The 22510-nt window shown below is 40.8% G+C and overlaps 1 protein-coding gene across 2 annotated transcripts in view; it reads right to left on the reverse strand.

The window, feature by feature from the left end:
* atosa (atos homolog A) overlaps nt 1–8137 on the reverse strand; it is a 53027-nt gene extending 44890 nt beyond the window's left edge. For both annotated transcript variants that reach the window (XM_061668430.1, XM_061668420.1), the window contains exon 1: nt 7388–8137. In XM_061668430.1, coding sequence (XP_061524414.1) covers nt 7388–7418 — 31 coding nt within the window. In that variant the 5' untranslated portion in view covers nt 7419–8137. The remainder of the gene's footprint in view (nt 1–7387) is intronic.
* Between the last annotated feature and the right edge of the window lie 14373 nt (nt 8138–22510).

The following is a 22510-nucleotide window of genomic DNA, read 5'->3' on the forward strand; positions in this document are numbered from 1 at the left end:
CTTCTGGACAAGTCGAGACAAGTCCCCCTCCAACCTAAAACTGCATAGGGTGCCTCAAACCAGCATACCATGGTGAAACTGCCTGCTCTATTATCCTTCATGCTACGTAAACACCTTATTCCAGCAAATGCACTGCCTTCTTTTGAGCAATGCCGGTCAAGGGATACAGGCAAGAGAAGGCGTCTGGGCAGTGAGCATCCCAACCGAGTTCACCAGCATTGGAACAGTACAGCATGTTCCACATGAACAATAGCGTTCCGCTGACTGCCAATCATGGAGTAGACTTACTGCTGTGGGCCAACATCTACTGGCACAAGCTGCCATAATTCGAACATAGCAGCCAGCGACAGGGTGACATAGTAATAGTACATGACGGGTGAACAGCAGACTGAGGGGCACTTTTACACTAGATCAGTGTTAACTGAAAATATGGAAGTGTGTATACATGACAACAGCTCTTTGGAGCCTTCAAATGCCAACATTTGAAATTGAAATCATTGCAGCTTGTTTGCGTGACAACAGCCTTTTGGAGCTGTGAAATGTCCTCATTTGAAACTGAAAACATGGCTGGTAGTTTGCATGACAACAGCATTTTGGAGGCCCTCGAAGGCCAACATTTGCAAACAGGTGTTAAGGCAAATTTACTTGACAATAATCGAGTTTTTGTAATGTTTCACGTCCAGAATGACAAAAATATTTGGGTAGAAACTTTTTCCATTGGTCACAGTAAATATACACTTCAATGATTAAGCGTTATCAAGTACATCATCTTGAGCAACGTGCTAGCACATATTTAGATAAACAAAAACAAAAATTCTCACTTTGAGAAACGATTCAAAACGTTTTAATTTTAGTCTACAAAATTGCGTTGTCGTATCAACCAGTGGAAAAATATAACTGTTCTTACTTGTTTTTAAATGATAACCAGCAGTGGTTTTCATACAAATATTTATTTTAATTATGACTGCAACTGCATTAGCAAGGGTTAGTGATAGACTACGGCATGTTCTGACAGACGTACAATTTCAGGTTATGACACCACACATTTTATCTAATTGCCGGATGCGGCGTCACTTTGTGAAAGCACACACGGTGTGGCAATAATCCGCACTCGCTGGGTTCTGTGTAGAAGGTAAAGGCAGTTGAATGTCAGATCTTATGATTTGGCCCTAAAGTGGAAATTATGTAGGATCTCTGTACCATCCTGTTTCAAACGCTCCACCATCATTCCAGTCCCCAAGAAACCTACAATCTCGGGTCTAAATGACTACAGGCCTGTCGCCTTGACATCTGTAGTCATGAAGTCCTTTGAATGTCTCGTGCTGGACCACCTCAAGAGCGTCTCAGGTCCCCTGCTGGACCCCCTGCAGTTTGCCTACCGAGCAAACAGGTCTGCGGATGATGCAGTCAACATGGGACTGCACTTCATCCTAGAACACCTCGACAGTGCAGGGACCTACGCGAGGATCCTGTTCGTGGACTTCAGCTCAGCGATCAACACCATCATCGCTGAACTCCTTTCGTCCAAGCTTCTCCAGCTCAGCGTCTTACCTGCCATCTGCCAGTGGATTTAGAGCTTCCTGACGGGCAGGACACAGCAGGTGAGGCTGGGGGAGGCCACCTCATCCACACGCAGCATCAGCACTGGGGCGCCCCAAGGTTGTGTCCTCTCTCCACTGCTCTTCTCTCTCTACACGAACGACTGCACCTCAACGCACCCTGCTGTCAAACTCCTGAAGTTTGCAGATGACACCAGTGACTCGATGACGAGTCTGCATATCGACAGGAAGTGGAGCGGCTGGAGCTGTGGTGTGGCCGACACTACCTGGACTTCAGGAGGCATCCTTCGCCACAGCTGCCCCTCACGCTGTCCAGCTGCCTTGTGTCAACCGTCAAGTTCCTGGGAAATACAGTCTCTCAGGACCTGAAGTGGGTGACCAACATCAACTCCGTCCTCAAACAGGCCCAGCAGAGGATGTACTTCCTGCGGCTTCTGAGGAAGCACGGCCTGCCACAGGAGCTGCTGAGGCAGTTCTACACAGTGGTCATCGAATCAGTCCTGTGTTCTTCCAACACAGTCTGGTACTGCTATAAAAAAGGACAAACTCCGACGGACAATCAAAACTGCTGAAAGGATTGTCGGTACCCCCCTACCCACCTTTGAGGAGTTGCACGCTGCCAGAACTAAGACAAGAGCGTGCAAAATCCTCTAGGACCCTCCACATCCCGGTCACCAGCTCTTCCAGCTCCTTCCCTCAGGTAGGCACTACCGATCAATGCAAACTTGAACTAGCAGACATTCCAACAGCTTCTTCCCTCTTGCAATCAACTTCTTAAACACCTAACTTACAATTCCATTACAACATGCTGGCAATTTTTTGACTTGCGTTTGTTGTCACATTTCTGTGGGGCCAATTATACATTACTCGTGCACTCACTGTAGTATTCTCGCCACGCTGCACTATTTGCATATCTGTTGTTGCCCAATACTGGCCACTCATGCCAGAGTAGCATCTGCTCCATTTGCACACTGATTGAGGAGTAGCTGCAACATTTGCACAATCAACATTGTCCCTTATTATCGCACTACTCGCTTGAAGTCTCGGCACCCTTTGCACAATGGTCATTGCATCGGACTATTGCAATATCAGTCTTTCGAACTGCTCTAAGGCCTGTGCATCTTTTTGCACAATTGTCACCAAAAAAAAAGAAGAAAAATGTACCGGCATTACCAGATAACTAGCAACCCTTTATTGCTCAGTGACTGTTTCTTGTCAATGTCTTTATGTCTCAAAAGTGTTCTCTGTCAATTGACTGTCTGTTGTTGTACTAGAGCGGCTCCAACTACCGGAGACAAATTCCTTGTGTGTTTTTTGGACATACTTGGCAAATAAAGATGATTCTGATTGAGTCTTGATTCGCAAGACGTTTGAGCATGTAGTGCTTCGGTAACTACTGGCCTGGCATACATATGACACTAGTTTTTCAGGTCTCAATGCCAAGGACTGTTTTGACAATGCTGTCGCCTGTACAGTGGCACATTCACTTACAAATGTAATTTGTTCCGTGACTGAGCTCATAAGTCAATCGACTCCTATCTCAACTCTAATCTAGCAGTGGTGTATCTAACACACTCTCGTACCTCAAAGTTTAGCTTGTAACACAGTAAAAACCATGATCTCGATATCCTTATTATCGAGCTAAAGGTAAATGTACCAATACGCTATTTGTCATCAAAAGACGATTCAGTGCATTAGTAGAATGACAGCCTTAGTAGTACCTTTTTTCCACTACTGTCTTCCACCACTGTATGACATTTCTGCACACTAGTAGGGCAATTTTGGCACACAAGTAGGACAACTAAACTGTGCACTAGTTGACATCTGTGATGTTAACAGGTAGAATTTTATCATGTCACTAGTAGCACTCAGATAAGGGTGCAAATTACGTATATTTTTACGATTGATTATCCTGTCAATTAATTGAGTAAAAAAAATATATCTATAATTTACATTATTAAACAGCAATACCAACACATAAAACAACAACAAATCTGCCTGTGAAGTACGTGTATAATTGTTAGGCTTTACATGATCAGGATTTTTGGGGCCCATCACCGATCAACAAGTTCTTAAAAACGATAACCAATCACAGATCCGATCACAAGATGGAGCAATGTGTCCGTTTACATGACTTGTTAATTTAGTGTATATACTTGTGTACTGTATACTTGAGTATCTTCAAACGTATTCTCTAGCATTTTAAACAGAAGTTAAAACATCAATGACCTCTAGGGGGCATTCAAGGATTGGCCACTGACATAAGTTTGTCAAATCAACATAACAGAAATAATGGGTAATAACTTACTGCAATTAAACTACTTTATTGCAATTAAATTACTTTAATAAATACTGTTAATGACAGGCTTACTCTAACTTTCTCACTGTCCCAGCTATGTGGACGTGTGTCCACATAGCTGGGACGTTTGGCTTTTCCTTTGTTTTTTGTTGTTGTTCTCCACACTGCGTTGCTTGAACGCGGCATGCTCCTCCTTGTGTACATTCTTCAGGTGCCTGATCAAATTTGTTGTGTTGAAGCATTTAGATGACGTTCCCCACGACGTACTTCAGTAGTGCACAGACTGCAAATAACTTGCGTGTTGTTTGTCTGAGACACCGCAAAATAGTCCCACACCGACGTGTTTTGTCACCGACAAGATTGAAAAAACTTTATTTACTGCTCAACAAGACACGTGAAAAGGCTAAAAATAAACTAGCTTTTAGATTCATACACAATGGCGACGCGGAGTTAAATGTCTTGTGCGGAGCCGATCGATGACGTCATTGATCAGATCGGCGACTGATGACATGAAAGCCGATCAGCATAAAATGCTAATTATCGGCCGATACCGATAAGACCGATCAGATCGGCTTAAAGTCTATTAATTATACTGCAAAATCGATCAAGAAGGCGGAAGTGGTATGTGGAACCAAGCGCAACGGCGAGTACGTCATTACAGCATGTGACTAAAACAGACCAATCACAAGAGATGATCTCCACGGCGTTCTGTGCGCAGCGACAATTTGTGCCGCGTGTGCGTCAAGTGCCGCATAGGGGCCGCGCGGCCCTATGCGTCGGTCACGTGACGCAATGCGGTAGCTGTGAGCCGCACGAGCACGGGAGTATAAAGAGGCCTTTAAAAGGCGGAGCCTCACCTGGTGAGTGATGTGTGCGTCAGTGAGTAGAGTTGGTTGTGATCTGCTCAATTTAGCCATAGCAAGCCTTAATGTTGAGTGACTGGTCGTGTATGAATGTGCTTATTCCGCGTTTCTTTTGTTACTCTCTGTTCAATAGAGCAATTCTACAACCCCAATTCCAATGAAGTTGGGACATTGTGTTAAACATGAATAAAAAAAGAAAACAATGATTTGCAAATCATGTTCAACCTATATTTAATTGAATACACTACAAAAAGATTTAATGTTCAAACTGATAAACTTTATTGTTTTTAGCAAATAATCATTAACTTAATAATAATTTTAGGGCTGTAACATGCTACAAAAAAGCTGGGAGAGGTGGCAAAAAATAAATAAATGCTCATCAAACACTTGTTTGGAACATCCCACACTGTTCTGTGGTCCGATGAGTCCACATTTCAGATTGTTTTTGTATATTGTGGACGTCGTGTCCTCTGGGCCAAAGAAGAAAAGAACCATCCAGATTGTTATGGCCGCAAAGTTCAAAAGCCAGCATCTGTGATGGTATGGGGCTGTGTTCGTGCCAATGGCATGGGTAACTTAGACATCTGTGAAGGCACCATTTATGCTGAAAGGTACATACAGGTTATGGAGAAACATATGCTGCCATCCAAGCAACGTCTTTTTCATGGACGCCCCTGCTTATTTCAGCAAGACAATGCCAAACCACATTCTGCACGTGTGACAACAGCGTGGCTTCATAGTAAAAGAGTCCGGGTACTAGACTGCCCTGTCTGCAGTCCAGACCTGTCTCTCATTGAAAATGTGTGGCGCATTATGAAGCGTAAAATACGACAACGGAGACTCCGGACTGTTGAACAGCTGAAGCTGTACATTAAGCAAGAATGGGAAAGAATTCCACCTACAAAGCTTCAACAATTAGTGTCTTCAGTTCCCAAACGTCTATTGAATGTTGTTAAAAGAAAAGGTAATGTCACACAGTGGTAAACATGACCCTGTCCCAGCTTTTTTGGAACATGTTGCAGCCATAAAATTCAAAGTTAATGGTTATTTGCTAAAAACAATAAAGTTTATCAATTTGAACATTAAATATCTTGTCTTTGTAGTGCATTCAATTAAATATAGGTCGAACATGATTTTCAAATCATTGTATTCTGTTTTTGTTTATGTTTAACACAACGTCCCAACTTCATTGGAATTGGGGTTGTAAGTGCACCGGCGGCTGTTCTATCCTTGAGCACTTGTTTTACAATACTTTTAACCAGTGGTGGTAGGCTATATTAAATTAGCTAACATCGATACGTTACCTTGTGCTGGTGATCGTAGACGTGCTGTTTTGGTACGCCAATTCTGCTTAACAATAGACACAATGCACTTTAGCTTCCTTTGTGAAATTATCCCAAACTGTCTTGTCTATGACGGACTCTTTCCTCCTGGCTTGCCGCCATCTCACTAACTTATTTCTACACGTAGTGGTCAGTGCATCTAAAGTGACATTAGTCAATGTGTAAAAATGATCCCTGCGAAGTTTCAAGGCGGAGAGTTTTCTTCTGGCTTTTTTGTAATTGATTTGATTAATTGGATCAGCCCGACACACAGTTGTCACCTAGTGCAGTTTTGCCTCACTAGTAACACATAGCTGTCCTAATAGTGAAGACAAAAGAGCATACTGGTACAGGCCCATGAACCGGTTGGGTGATGTCAAATAAAAGCTGAAACGGCTTTCCATAGAACAACGCTCATAACTCGGAAAACTCAGAAGTTGGTGCACTCGTGAGTCAGGCGCCACTGTATGTGAAATGCAAAAAGACAGAAAAACCCAGTTTTTATGAAGTGGTTGCAGTGTAAAGCTAACATCACTGCAGCAATGTAAATTCTGCCACCAGTTTTACAAAAAAAGTAAACACACAAAAGAGAAAACGGCCGTAAAGCATCTCTCTAACGCTCAATCGGTCATGACCATCACTGGCGGCACATGACAGTCGCTGCCGCCTGCTCACTGTTCACAGTTGACCCAGAATATAGGAAGCTATAATTACCCAAGCGTCAATGTCCTTTATATATATATATATATATATAATTTTTTTTTTTGCTCCGTCTCATCATGGAAGACGTCTGCTTCTGTCGAGAGAACCCTTCAAAGGCAATTACATGAAAAGGTGACAGCGAAGGTGCATGCCACCACCACAACTGTGTCTTTCATAACCTCGTCAAAACACAGGGCCAGCCCATGATTGACTGCAGCTAACCTCATCACGGCACTGTCACCAGTTTAAAATCAATCACTAAATGCAGTTTTTTTTTCATGATCAGGGATGCAGACGGTGTCTCCAAATGAATGCCTCAGTGGAATTAACATAATCACAAACAAGGGTGTCCCCCCGCACTTGTCCCTGTTTCACCCTCATCACTGCTGCAGACGTAAACAGGTTGCAGAGCATAAGGCGGGTGCCTCATTTCCACAACAGGGCTGCACTAAAACAAGGAAAACAAACAAGCTGACATGGAGCAGGAGAAAAATGGGTGTCCTCATTTGCTTGGGATGACATATATATGGATACAGTGAGGAGAAACAGTGACATCATGTCTCTTAGAAACTACCTCGACACATATGGATACAGTGAGGTAACACAGTGACATCATGGCCATTTTAGAGGTGTTCAACCTACCTCTCTCGGGCTTCATGTTGTCCAGTGTCATCAGGCTTGATGGGTCTTCTGCCCTCAGTCCTCTTTCGACAGCAAACAGCAGCTCCTCAAGAATCTACTATAAGCTCGGCGTGAACAAGCCCCTTTGCGGCGCAGCCTCGCTGGGGCTGGCTTGGCCCTATCCCGCAACAAAGCGTCGCTTTGTTAGCATGCTACTGTACTCTGCCATTTTGTTCAAAAAGACACCTGCGAGCGCCACTACTAAAAGCCGTGTCTCGCTCGGGAGGGAATGGAGGTGATGGTCGGCCAAATAGCTTTGTTGAAGCGACAGTCTCTTTTGTCAAACTGGCGAGCTGGGCTATAGTGACAGCTGCCTTTTAAATTCCACCACCTGAGCCATATTCGCGTCGTCACACAGCTAAGCACCTCAACTACGACTCGGACATGTTCAACGCGTCTTCTTGGTTGGTCGCCATCGACTTAGCTGCTGTTCACTCTTCATTTCAAAACTTTTCTCCCCCACCACAACAACAACAACAACAACAACAACAACAAAAAGAAATGGCAGGACGACGGCAAAGCTAAAGCTAAAGCTAGCGTTCCACACGCCACAAAAAAGCTGGCGAGCCAGTCGATTGCTAAACGGACGACGAAAGACAACCAAGTACGGATGAAAGGAATACAGTGAGCCTGCCTCGTCGTGATGCTTATTACAGGCTGACCCCCTCTTCTTCTTCCTCCTCCTCCTCAACACACACTCCTCCATGGCTTCTTCCCTCCCCACTCGGCTTGTCAAAACTAGTGATGGATCGTTGGCGAACGAGCAGGCACTAAGGAACGGATCTTTTACTTGACGATCCCTCGCCTCGAAGCGTTTCGCTCTAAATTATTGCATCATTAAATAATTTGTTGCTTGATAAATTGGAAATATAACCAATCGAAAGTATTTGCAGAGTAAACACGTAAAGAGTGGTTTCACATATTCGGTTAGTTAATTATAAATAAGTTAATTACAAGTAATAGAATTAAAAAATGAGTATGAATTATTTAGTACTAACATAACATTTTTCATCCAAAAATTAAAAAAAACATTAGTAAAATGAAGAATAATTTTGACGAATTATTGTATGATGACTTATGATTCAATTAATGAAATGTATACAATTAAGCATGAATTATTCTTAAAATAAATGAATTTACATCAAATACAATAATTTGAATGCAAAACTATTTGACATTTTATTTCAAACAATTGGTTTATTAATTATTTAATAATTAAAGTAATTATAGACATTTAATGAGCATAATTTGTCATTTTTAATTAAAATTTACAATTGTACACATTTTACATTCATTACATTAACATTTATTTTTACCTCATATGAATTACCTGGCCTATCTTATTTTATTCTTAAAATCAAAACTGACCCCTAGAGCTCAAACGTTTGCATACCTCTTCAAAAAAAAAAATATTACATTTTTTTTTTTAATTTGTTCATTTTACAAATAGGTGTTTTATTTACAATAAATCAATTCTGTGATTTAAAAAATGAATAGAAAATAAATACTTTTTTATGAACTGATTTTACAGAAAGAATAGCCAAATTAATCCAACAAATATTAAAGGACTCTTGATATTAGAAATGCTCGGTGACCTGGATTAAAGAACAGAGCCAAACATGAGCCATATGTTGTCCACCGCTGCTCTAAATAATCTTCTTCAAACATAATACATGCCTTCTACTTTCATTTACCGTATTTGATATGGACATTGTATTCACATATAATACAAGTCGGTACAAAGGTATGGTAAATATTGGGAATAGTTATTTCAATTACAGTGAATAATGGAGGAAATTCATGTGCCCACAATCCAGAACACCTTACACACTTTAAATTGGGCAAAATTATAAAGACCACGTGTTTGGGGATCCGAAAGAGTCGATTCGAGCTAAACCGAATCAAATCATCCAGATGACTATAAACGATTTGAAATGCCCATCTGAAGTCAAAACATGAGCAGTCGCACAGCTCTCGTCACGTGTCCCAACAACAGCCCCGCTCGTCGTCACTTCCCTCTTTTCCCCCCACGTGAGTTTGCAACCATGGCAACCCTCAAACATTAAAAAGCGACAACTTTAAATAAGAGTAAACATGCGTGCTTTAGATGAAACGTTTTAAACCCAACGTTAGCGATGGGCACAACAAAGACAAGGGTATGGCTGGCGCCCATATCGGCCATCTGATTGGTCGGTCGGGGATTTGGGAGCGCGTTCACGTGTGCACGTGAGGCGAACATTTTGTTCAAACGTGTGGCTGGCTAGTATGAAGACAAAGATCGTCTACGTTGAAGTGATGCGCTGCTTTGCTTCTGTTGCTGAATAACTTAAAACACCCGTTGAAATTTTTTTCTGACGCTCTATAAATTTAATAATAATAATAATAATAGACGCATTATTATTAGTAGTAGTAGTACTATATACAGACAAATGGGAATAAAAGGCAGCAAGAATAGTCAGCAGCATTGCATGTCATGAAACCATCCATCCATTTTCTGAGCCGCTTCTCCTCACTAGGGTCGTGAGCGCGCTGGAGCCTATTCCAGCTATCATCGGGCATTATTATTATTATTGTTATTATTATTATTATTATGTGTTGTGTTGCTGTGTTGTAGTTTATAAAAAAGAGAACAGTGGTAGTTCTTTCTTACAATGCCCTCTTTTTCTTGTTGTTCTTTGTTACATACTGACACAACTGTCATCAAAAGTACTATCTTTTCAAAGACTTTGCATAAAATGAAAGCGGGAAAGGGACTTTCTCCTAACTGAGATGGCCCCGATAGGAAAAAGGCTCCTCATCACTGCTTTACTTGATACCACAGACAAAGGAGGAGTGGCATGGTGGGGGATAGGGTGAAAGTTCACAGGAATACTGCAAACAACAGGCAGTTGATAATGGGGCCTTATCCAACAAAGTTTACACAAACAGGCTCCTATCGGTGCTTTACCAAAATGTCTCCTGACAAAGTAAGGGCCTGTTAAGATGAGACCTTTAGTAAACCCCTATCCTGCCACCTTTTTCGTTTTTTAATACTTGTTGCATTAATTTAGCCGTTTTCTGTGTTTTGGTTCTGTAAAATTGGTGAATTAAAATGCCTTTTTTATTTATTGTTTTTTTTACATTTTAATTTTTTTTGCCTTCAAATTTACATTTATTACATTTTCATTTTTGTGCGGCACGGTGGACGACTGGTCAGCACATCTCACATTGATTTATTTATTTCAATTTATTTATTTATATGTGCCCAGATGTGACTAGTGAGAAAAATATACACATTCAGTGGCGTGAGTGTGTGCTAAGTAAGTGATGAAGAGGCATGGGTCCTGCAGGTCGGGCCCATCATCAACCACCGACGAAGAGGGCTGCCCCACCCAGCCCCGCAGCACCGACCCCGGGACCCCACCCCCACATTCGCGCCAACACCCACTACCTGCTCCTGAATGTGGGAGGAGGAACCCCCCACCCCTCCAAAACCAGGCAGGGACAAAAACCCCACAGCAGGCCCCATAGCCCGCAGGCGACCACCCGGCCCCCCCACAGGAAAAGGAAGAGGCGACCGCAGTAGGACGCAAGGAACGGAGAGAAGAGGAGGAAGCAGCCCGAGGAGTGACAGGTGGGCTCCACCAACAGCCAGAGCAGGGGACCCAGGCGGGCGCCAGCTGGCATCACCCCAGGACCCACGGAACATGGGCGAGTCACCATCACACCACCAATCTGCCTCACAGCTCTGAGGGCCTGGGTTCAAATCTGGCCTCGCCTGTGTGGAGTTTGCATGTTCTCCACATGCCTGCGTGGGTTTTCTCCAGGTACTCTGGTTTCGTCCCACATTCCAAAAACATGCATGGTAGGCTGATTGAAGACTCTACATTGCCCGTAGGTGTGAATGTGTGTGCGAATGGTTGTTTGTTTATGTGCCCTGCGATTGGCTGGCGACCAGTGCAGAGTGTACCCTGCCTCTCGCCCGAAGATAGCTGGGATAGGCTCCAGCACACCCGCGACCCTCGTGAGGATAAGCGGTAAAAGAAAATGGAATGATGGATGGATTACATTTTAATTTTTGCATGAAATTATCTTTAATTGATTTATTGTAAATAATAAAACATAAACACTTTTACATAGACAGCAATTTTTACATACACAGCCATTTGTATTTACATTTTCTTCCAATCAATGTTAGCAAAGGCCCAATTGTCGAATTTTGTTTCTGAAAATTACCCTGAGCGATTATCCTGACAATCATAAATGCTAAACCTGTTTGATATTTACCATCGCAACTCTTCCTGTGTTTTGTTAACGCCACAAAAAAAGTGGGAAAAGAGTTTGGCGACAGACTAGCTTCTTGCATTATTTTTTCTTTGGATTTGCCTGCAGTCTGGATGCCCTGTGGCCCCATGCTGCCTCTCGCAGGTCAGTTTTGGTACTATGACAGACATGTGGTTTGTGGGAGGAGACACACGATTGTCTGTCAAGATACGGTTATATGTGTGGTGTGCTGTGTTAGTCGTCTCAAATACATCACGCACTAGCACATCCATGCCGATTTCCTTCCTCATCATGTTTGGGTGTCACATTTAAAAAATCAATACGTGTACCCTGCTGAAGCAGGATTAGGTTTAAAAATGAATTTGGATGATTACTAAGTAACCACCACAAGGAACACCTCGTTCATTTTGGAGGTGATCCTCAACATTTTGTCTTTTGTAGTCTTTTTCCTGATGAGGAGGATGATGCAAAAACTAAACTGGTCCTTTTGAACTGGTTGAATTTCATGAAGGGGTTAGGCACACATAATTGAGAGTGTTTCAAGACTTAAAACATTTTTTTTTTTTTTACATTTTCCTTCATTTTCAATGAATTCTGCATGAGTCTTAATGGGAAAATTCAGACGTATTCTGATCTGGGATTGTTGCGCATTGATGGATGTCTACAATCTACTGATTGAACTGACTTGATCACCAAAACTGAGAAGTGGCTATGTCTTTGCAAAACTCATGCCAGTAGCGCCATCTAGGGGATTATTACAAATAATGCAATGTCCCCGTTTTGTCCGCAGCTGTGAGTCTCTCTCACGCAGACAGAAAAACACAAACACGGGCCAATGCTTAAAAAGTCACGTGTTCAGCTCAGAATAGCTCCTATTTCCATCCGATAAGGTTTCTTGATTTGCGTTCCTCAAACTATGAGAGGTCCCCATGACGTGACTATTTAAACAGACTTTTGTCCTCAGATAGTGAGGAATATAACTGAACACACACGCACAAATGATCTGATTTTTGCTTTGCACATTGCAAGAGGTCGCCATGATCTAACTCTCTAAACACACTTCTGTACCCACTAAGGAGTGACGAGTAGAAAGCACACTGGTGGGAAAACGTGCCAAATGGAACAAAATAAAATCCATTAATTTTCCAAACTGCTTATCCTCACGAGGGTCGTGGGCGTGCTGGAGCTTATCCCACCTATCTTTTGGCGACAGGTGGGGTACCCCCTGAACTGGTCGCCAGCCAATCGCAGGGCACATAAACAAACAACCATTAGCACTCACATTCACACCTACGTTTAGAGTCTTCAGTTTAGAGTCTTCAATTAACCTACCATGCATGTTTTTGGAATGTGGGAGGAAACCGGAGTACCTGGAGAAAACCCATGGAGGCATGAGGCGAACAAGCAAACTCCGCACAGGCGAGGCCAGATTTGAACCCAGGACCTCAGAACTGTGAGGCAGATGTGCTAACCAGTCGTTCCACTGTGCCGCCCCAAAATAAAATTATTTGGAAAAAAAAGAAACAAAACAAAAACTTTACAAACACCTTCCGAATGTTCTTGTTAGGTTTCCCTAATGGGGCCTGTGATTTTTGGTGCCCACACCGCAAGAGGTCCCCAAGATGTGACAATATAACTCGACAGCAATGTTCAGGGAAGCTCTGCATCCATCCTATGGGGTTTTCCTTATGGTGACTAGATTTTTGGTCCCTATACCACAATTTCCCCAAGACATGATTGCGTAGATAGACTGGTGTCCCCATCACAGTGAATACCAGAACACACACACTGATGAAAAAACATGCCAAAGGCCAGTACAAATAAAACTCTTCAGAATAGCTCCGGCGTTCATCGTATGAGCTTTCCTGATTTTTCATCAGATTTTTGGTCTTCATGCCGTTGCATGCCGATGTAAAAAAAAACAATACTAGAATGCACATGGACACAATGATGGCCAATGCTAAAAATATTACATTCACAGCAGAATAACTTCTACATTTATGTTATGGGGTACCATAAAGGGTATCTGATTTCTGGTCCCCACACCACAAGCACAAAGGTGCCCACGAGGTGACTGAGTAAACAGCTTTCCCCCCCTCACAAAACCATGAAACCAGAGCACACATGCCCAATGCAAAAACAAAACAACAAAAACCTCACAGTCACTTTCAGAATATCTCATGCATTAATGGGGTTTCCCAAAGGTGGCTGTCAGTTTTGGTACCCACATCCCATTTTGACAGGTACTCAACAGCACCTCCTGCATTCATCCTTCATTCATCGTTTCCTTTATTATTATACCAGATTTGTGGTCCCCACAACATTCGGAATAGCAGAACACGAGCACAATGGTAAGAGAAACATGCTTCATGAAGCAATGCTACATACTTCACAGATATGTTCAGAATAGTGCCTACATTCATATTATAGGGTAACCCAGAGGGGGGATGTCAATTTTGGTCCCCACACAACAAGAGGTACCCATGATGTGAATGTGTAAACAGACCTTTGTCCCCACAAAGCCATGGAACCAGAAACACACTTACCCACTGCAAAAAAACAAAACTACAAACAAAAAAACATCAACTTTACAGACCCTTTCATAATAGCTCATGCATGTAATGGGTTTTTCTTTTACTTTGTTTTTTAACCCCCCCCCCCCCCCCCCCCCCCACACACACACACGCAAGTGGTATCAATCGACATGACAATATAAAAAAATCTTTGCAGATACCGCCTGAATTGTGCCTGCTCTTATCCGAAAGAGTTTCCTTTATTACTATATCTGACTTGTGGTCCCCGCAGCATGCAGTGGTGGAAAAACATGTCAAATGGGCCTATGCTAAAAATTTCACTGATATCTTCAAAATAGCTCCTACATTCATATTATGGGGTGTGGTTTTTGGCCCACACACCACAATGATGATGTGAATGTGTAACCAGACTTTTGCCCCCACAAAGCACGAATACCAGACTACAAACACATCAGAATATGAGTGCCTCTGCTCTGACATCTCCTGCTCCAGACAGCACTGATCACTGATTTCGGCTATTAATCAAACACATTCTCCTCCAGGGCAGACATTGACATGCTTTGTTTGACTTTCTTATCTGATTTGATGTCTTATTGATTCACTTTGCCTGCTGTACGTGAGCAAAAATAGAACAAAACACACAATAGTAATCACAACAGACAGGATTTTAGAAGCTGTAAATACCAACAGTTTATTCTCTACATTTTTTTGGTGTGACTACAGAAGTGTTGAAACAGTTGAACATTGACAAAAAGATGGATTACATCATCACTTGTTTCTCAAGTCCTGTTCTCTCTTTTTTTGGTTTTGTCTTTGTTTGCTTAGCGATCACAACAGATGATATGGGATGGCACTGATAAAGCAGTCGTAAACGCTCTGTGGGAGGGAATACAGCAAATCAAGTTGTACATGGGAGAGTGACACAACAGTATGACACACACTGGATGTCAAACAAAAAAAATAAAAAATAAAAAAGAACAGGTCAGCAGTGGGGAACCTTTTCCCGCTGAGGGGCCATACTAAATGTTTGAAAAATTACCATCAAATGAATGTTTATTATTTCATATTCTGAGCATTTGGGTTAAACAGGCCCTCTGGGGTTTTATTTACGTTTAGAATTGCATGGCGGCAGGATCAAATTCTCTCATGGGCCTTATAGTGTATAACCCACGTGCCATACAGCAGTCACAAAAAAAATATAGGGATCTTGGGCTTTGGGGTGACATTTCAGGATGAATCTAAAAAGCACTGTACTGCCGACAGGTAAACTCAATTTGACCATCTGTAAGCTTTTGAATGCACATGTCCAACTATTCAATGGTTCGATAAGTTTTTCCTGACGACATGCTGTTCTTTAACAAGGAGCTGAATGGCAAAATTCTCAACAGCCATTTGATCCATCAATGGATCAATACATTTCCTAGTTCAATGAAAATTACTTTTTAAACAGTCCTCTTCATGATGCTGTTCCCATTTTGACATCATGAAACAAACACGACAGCGATCAAATCTCAGACAGAAGTGGCCACTGAGCTTCTAGTGTCAGTGTCATCAGCAGGTTGCTTCAGAAATCTAGAAAGACTGGAAGAGTCACAGAAAGCCATAGAAGTGGACATCCTTGGAAATTTTCAAGGCTCAAACACCTGTGTGAACTTTGCCGTTCAGCTCCGCGTTAGAGACCAGCAAGTTGTGCAACAAGTACTGAAACATTGAACATTTGAACATGTGCATTAAAAAGTTTTGTCGAATTAAGTTCACCTGTAAAGTGTGCATTTTAGGTTTATTTTGAAATTTCACCTGCAAGCCTCATATAAATAATGTTTTTCTGAGTAGTGTCGGTTGCCCTGGCCCTGACATCAAGTTATGATTTATGACTAAATCTATGAGAAATTGTTTTTGTTTATTCCAAAAAACAACCCATCTTTGTGAATTGCTGAGAGGACACTCCTCCGTGAGTGAGAAACAATACGTTCACCAGCATTTAGAGATCCCCGTGATTGTCTTAGGCGCTGCGCAGTATTTCTTTGGTGTGAGCCATGTGACAAAGCTGTACCCATCACAGGAATTCAACATGAGAGCATGATGGAGGAAGATGCAGGGAAATAGGTCCACTTGTTATAATTTGCTGTTTTACCAATACAGGCCTATCACATACGGTATTTTGCAACCTGCACTCTATGTTGCGACTGCATAAAATGACATAATGTCAAAAAAAAAAAGAAAAAAAGAAAAAAGTCAAAGTTCTATGTCATTCAGTTACACCTTAATGGGTTCAATGAAAGTTTTTTTGTCTACCAGTTCAACATCATTATATTGTGTTAAAGATAAATTGTCTTTTTATGTAATTAATTAAAATTTTAAAATGCATTTATCTGTAACTAGTGATTTAGGTGATGACTAGGGTTGTGTCCATTTCTGGTTACTTTCCATGAGAAATGTAATAATTGGAATTTTGGAAATTTCACCGCCCAAAAAGATTTCTTACACTGTTTATTGATACTAATAAATTTTTTTTTGAGTGAAGAGTACTGTGTAAATGTTTTAAAAAAAAACATTCTGTATCTTAAACTTAAGCAAAATGGATGCCATGTGCGTCTCTTTAAGGTAATAGAAGCATGTGACTTCTCCTGGCCAATCAGCAAAGGAAGGTGAGTTATAATTGAATATGAAGAAAGTTAGAAAAAAGAAAATTATACTACCAAATCATTATTAAAATCATTAATGAAAAAGGTAAACATTAAAATTAAGATTACAAAAATAATTATAGTACCTTAGAAATAAAAATGTGTATAAGAATAGATTTTTTAGGGTTACAATTTTTAAATTCATGTGTATTTTGAAGGATATACTGATATTATATCATTATTTAAAATATAACGGAAATGTAAATAATTCATTATTTTGAAGCTACTGAAATTCATAACATTGATTTCAAAATAATGAAGGCGATGATAACGCAGAAAAATATATTTGAATATAAAGAAAGACTATTATTCATTATATTAACGAAATGAATTTTTAAAATGTAACAATTTAAACATTAAATCTGAATTAAATTGCAGCATTTTAAAAAGTAAAAAATTTATCACAATAGTGTGCTAAGTATTGCAATGAGTGATCTTTAAAGTATATTACATACTAATATTAGATCATTATTTAATGGAAATTAAATAGTAATAATAGTATAATGGAAATTTAAAAATATTCATAAAATGAAACAACACTGATTGAAAATAAGTAGTTAAATATACCGTATTATACTGAAAATTGACCATTATTTAAAATATAACTGAAATTTATAAAATTCATTAAAAATAAATTTAAAAATTAATTATAAAATCTGAAAAAGTATACAAATACAGAAAGCTGGCACATTAATTCAACTATAATTATATTTTATGACAGCAAAAAGTAAAAAAAAAATAAAAATGGGGTAAAAGTCCATCCATTTTCTGAGCCGCTTCTCCTCACTAGGGTCGCGGGCGTGCTGGAGCCTATCCCAGCTGTCATCGGGCAGGAGGCGGGGTACACCCTGAACTGGTTGCCAGCCAATCGCAGGGCACATAGAAACAAACAACCACTCACACTCACAGTCATGCCTACGGGCAATTTAGAGTCCCCAATTAATGCATGTTTTTGGGATGTGGGAGGAAACCGGAGTGCCCGTAGAAAACCCACGCAGGCACGGGGAGAACATGCAAACTCCACACAGGCGGGGCCGGGGATTGAACCCGGGTCCTCAGAACTGTGAAGCTGGCGCTCTAACCAGTCGCCCACCGTGCCAAATGTAATTAAATTAATCTTAAAATCTAGACTTGCCAAGTGCTTTTAAAAGGGTTAATCAAGGTCTTTTTTTTTACGCTTGCGATGCAGAAATGCCAGTGTATGCAAAGGGGTGTGGCCTCGATAGCAAGTTTGCATAAAATCAATACATTATTATGCTGTAAAATAAACCAAATGTCAAAGTTCCCTGCAAATTTACCAAATTTCCAGTTTATTCTCATGGAAAGTTTACAACTTGCAACCCTAGTGCTGGCCTTTTTAAGTCTTTGGCATGACAAGAGAGGACATTGTACCGACAACAGTACGCAGTACACACTTTAAAAAAATAGCAACATAAATGACAGAGACATTACGTCACACACGCACACTTACGCACTGATTCCTCAGATAAGCTTTTTTGCACTTTTATTAGACTTTGCTCATATTCATGACACAAGTACGTACCTAAAGAACAGATACTTGATGAGGAAAGGCGGCAGTGCCACGGCTGTTGAAAAAAACCCCAAATCAATAATAATAATAATAATAATAATGAGAAAAAAAAAACATCTCCGTGGCACAGCGACCCCCTCCTGGCAGACCGGCTGCCCGGCCCCCACTTCCCCTGCCACCTGTGTGTGTACATGAAGGCAGCAAAGTGGGCAGGACTTGCAGCCCTCTATTTTTTAAGCAGATTGTACATTTTGGATAGGAGATTCCCCCACACGTATACACCTTCTACATTCTAAACCCGTGATAATGGCAAATCAAATATAAAAAATCAAACAAAAGAAAAAGTCTCCTTCACAAATGCCAGTGCTTTTCAACATTATACGTTTTTTTTTTTTGGTTTGTTTTAAAAAATCTTTGGATGTGCAGTACTGTAATACCCATTTAAAAACAATAGAAAAACACATATACATACAAACACTGTTCAACAAAGTTCTGCTTTTTTGGGAGGGGGTGGCAGTGTTTAAAACACATGGAAATGCCTCACAAACGTAACGCTTCAACATAAAACTTTTTTTGTCTTTGCTTTTTCCCCTACTATGTACAAATCTAGAATTTCTACAAATGCATAAATTAAATTAAACCAGCAGTTAAGGAATAATAATAATAATAATAAACATTTAACCAGAAAATAAACCACAACACAGAAATAGAGGCAAAGGCTGGGGGCAGAAATATGAACGCAACGTCACAGCAGTTGGTTTTACCCTGTTAAAAAGCAATCGTCTACCATCATAAATGAGCCACTCAAAACTAAAGTGGGCAAACTCCATTTTTGCCATTTTTAAGTTAGTGTAACTGCCATATTGAATACAGAAAAGGAAACATCTTGCAGAAGAGCACTGGTCTAAATCAATGTTCAATTCCAATTTTGACCTATAAGAGGCACTCCATTATTGCACTCAGCACTTTTGTAGATTGGGTGCCAGTGAATCTCCATGCTAGTATATTGTAAGTGAATGTTATTTATCATCTTTCATGAAATAGTGATAGATTTGTCAGTTGTTTGGATTTAGACCATGATTGCACCAATAGTAGTGGTTCCCTTCGTTGACCTAAATCACTCCCCTGCAAAATGCCAAATGGAGTTAGCTCACTCTCGTTCTCCGTGGTCAATATGATAAAAAATACACGTCTCCCTCCATTCAATATACAACAACCCTGAAACACTTTTTTTTTTTTTTTTTTTTTTTTAAAAACAACAGCAACAAAAAAAGGAATAAATAATAATAATGGAACAATTTTCACACTTGGTCGCAGAAAGTATACAAAGGAATTGTCACTGTGAGGTATTCAAACACATTTTGGAAAAGAATGCACGGCTTGAGTGAGAGAAAAGGGGAGGGAGAAAGGGGAGGGGAGGGAGAGTCGCTTTGGTATGTTTTCATTGCATGCGATGGCGATAAAAAGCACCACAGTGTGATTTGAATGAAAATAAAAAATGGGGGTCAACCTTGGGTAGTGGCGGCCCTTCGACAAGCTTGAGGTAAGTCAAAGGAGAGAAAAGAGGTCAAGAGCGGTTCAACACTTTGGTTCAAGCAAGGCACTCGTCCTGGGAGTGAAGAGTGAAGGAGGAGGAGGAATTGGAGGATTGTGACACTGTCAGGTGCGCGTCTGGCCTGAAGGGAAGATGAGGATGAAGGCGGTGGTCTGCTGGAGCAACCACGGAAGGACACACAGAGGCAGAGGCTTGGAGGGGAAACAATTGAACTTTTGAAGCTGAATTTGATAACATTTTGGGGGGGGAAAGAAAGCCTCTCCAACAGTGATTCTCAAAATGTGGAACGACTACCAGCATTGTTACGCTGGCTCCCTCTGGTGGTATGTGAACGAATCACTGCCCAATTACAGACTTTGGTTTTATACATTGGTGACAATTATGGGTGGAAAACAAGAAATATGTGACACAAATTTTGGACGCCAGAAAAGTTAGTGAAACTACTCTTCTAAAATCACAAAAGAATAAAAAATATAACTGCATGTTTTTCTTGTTCTTTAGCTTTTCACTTTGTTTTACTGTGGTCAACAACCGTTTTAATGTTGTGTGACTATTAAGGATGTTAAAAAAATGAACTCAACACCTGCGGCACAAGTCACTATTACACTTCACTTTTGTTATGGAAGTTAAGAATGGAAGTACATTTTTTTCTTCTTCTAAATAACAGCGGTTAAACGATTTGACTTTTTTTGGATTAAGTGTTATTATTTATTTATTTATATTTATGTATTTATTATTTAGGACCTGGGTTCAAATCCCGGCCCCGCCTGTGTGGAGTTTGCATGTCCTCCCCGTGCCTGTGTGGGTTTTCTCCAGGCAGTCCGGTTTCCTCCCATATCCCAAAAACATGCATGGCAGGGTGATCGAAGATTCTAAATTGCCCTTAGGTGGGAATGTGAGTGCGAATGGTTGTTTATTTATATGTGCCCTGCGATTGGGTGGCGACCAGTTCAGGGTGTACCCCGCCTCTCGCCCGAAGATAGCTGGGATAGGCTCCAGCCCGCCCGCGACCCTTGTGAGGATAAAGTGGTACAAAAAAATCGATGGATTGATGAATTTAGAGGTTCCACTGTGTATGATTATTAGCAAAGACCCACTTTTAACAATTCTTATTTTACATGTTCTGTGGTCCAAATGCGGAGATTAAAACCCCCACCAACACCTGCATATATACAGTATGTGTATCTATGGCTCCATCATCTTTGCTTTCCAAAAAAAGCATGCATTTTCAAATTTGGTGTCTTTCTCCCATCACCAAATTTGAACACACATGCTTTTTGTCGGTTCAGCGTGACTATTCATGGAGCTAGAATTGAGAGCAGTCCATCTGATAGAGGGGGGGAGATGGGGACAGAGTGGGGTGGGAGGGGGCGTTAAACAACAACATAATTTTTACCACCACTCACAGAGGCCGTGCAATGAAAAAGAAAAAAATCCAACAACACATCTTTGGTTATCTTTGGTATCTTCAAAGTGATAGAAATCACATATGGAACTTGAGTGAGGTAGCATCTTTGGTTTCAGACTAGAAAACATCAGCAGATGTCACATTATTTTGTTGGGTGTTGGAGAAGCGTCTCTTCTTCTTCTTCTTTTTTTTGCCCCTTCTGATAAATCTAGAGCTGCTAACTGTGACCTTGAGGAAAAAGAAGAGTAGGAGGATGACAAGGGCCGCGGTTAATTTATCAAACATGCTATGCTTTGCACAGTGTAGTGCTTTCCTCCTTGTGCTGAAATGCATAGCTATTCAGGCTTTGGATTGTTGGGGGAGAAGGGAAGGGAAAGGAAGGTGATTGGACCATTGATCTTCTCCACTGAACATATTTGATGGACACACCAATCAATACAATAAATAAAAGCAAAACACTATATTTGGCACACAGTGACAACACGTTTTGATTGGCCTTCGCAACGAGCATTCACAGTAACATTCACACCGCTCGCTGTGAAGATGCAACTGATTAACAAGGCAATCCGTAAGGCAAAAAATTGGATGCTTGTCTCATGCAAAATTATTCAAATATGATTACGAGTGTTAAGTCACTGGTAGTGTAGTGGCTCACATAGATTCTTCTTTGGCGAAATAGGAGACTATAAATATGCAGCTCCTGCCTTGACCCTGAACAGAATAAACTCTTTAAAAAAACGATGGATGATTAGGAATGTTGCACCATTGGCATTGTAGTGGCTCACATAGTGGACTTTCATACAATTACCCTATATGTTAGCTGGCATAGGCTCCAGCTTCTGATGTGACCTTCAATAGGATAAACGTAAAAATACCCAAAAAATAAACAAACAAAAAAGGATGATTACGAGTGTCGTGGGTTGTATAGTTAACCATAACAAATCAGCCTATAAGTCAGCTGTAAGAGGCTCTTGCTCCTACCATGAATGTGAACAAGACTAACGTGAAAGAAAATGGATCGTTAGATGATTAAGAATGTTGCTGTTTTGGTAGTGTACTGATTGACATAGTTGACTTTCATGTAATTACCCTAATCGTGTAATCAGCTG

The sequence above is a fragment of the Phycodurus eques genome, chromosome 2 (assembly GCF_024500275.1).
Source record: "Phycodurus eques isolate BA_2022a chromosome 2, UOR_Pequ_1.1, whole genome shotgun sequence".
NCBI lineage: Eukaryota > Metazoa > Chordata > Actinopteri > Syngnathiformes > Syngnathidae > Phycodurus > Phycodurus eques.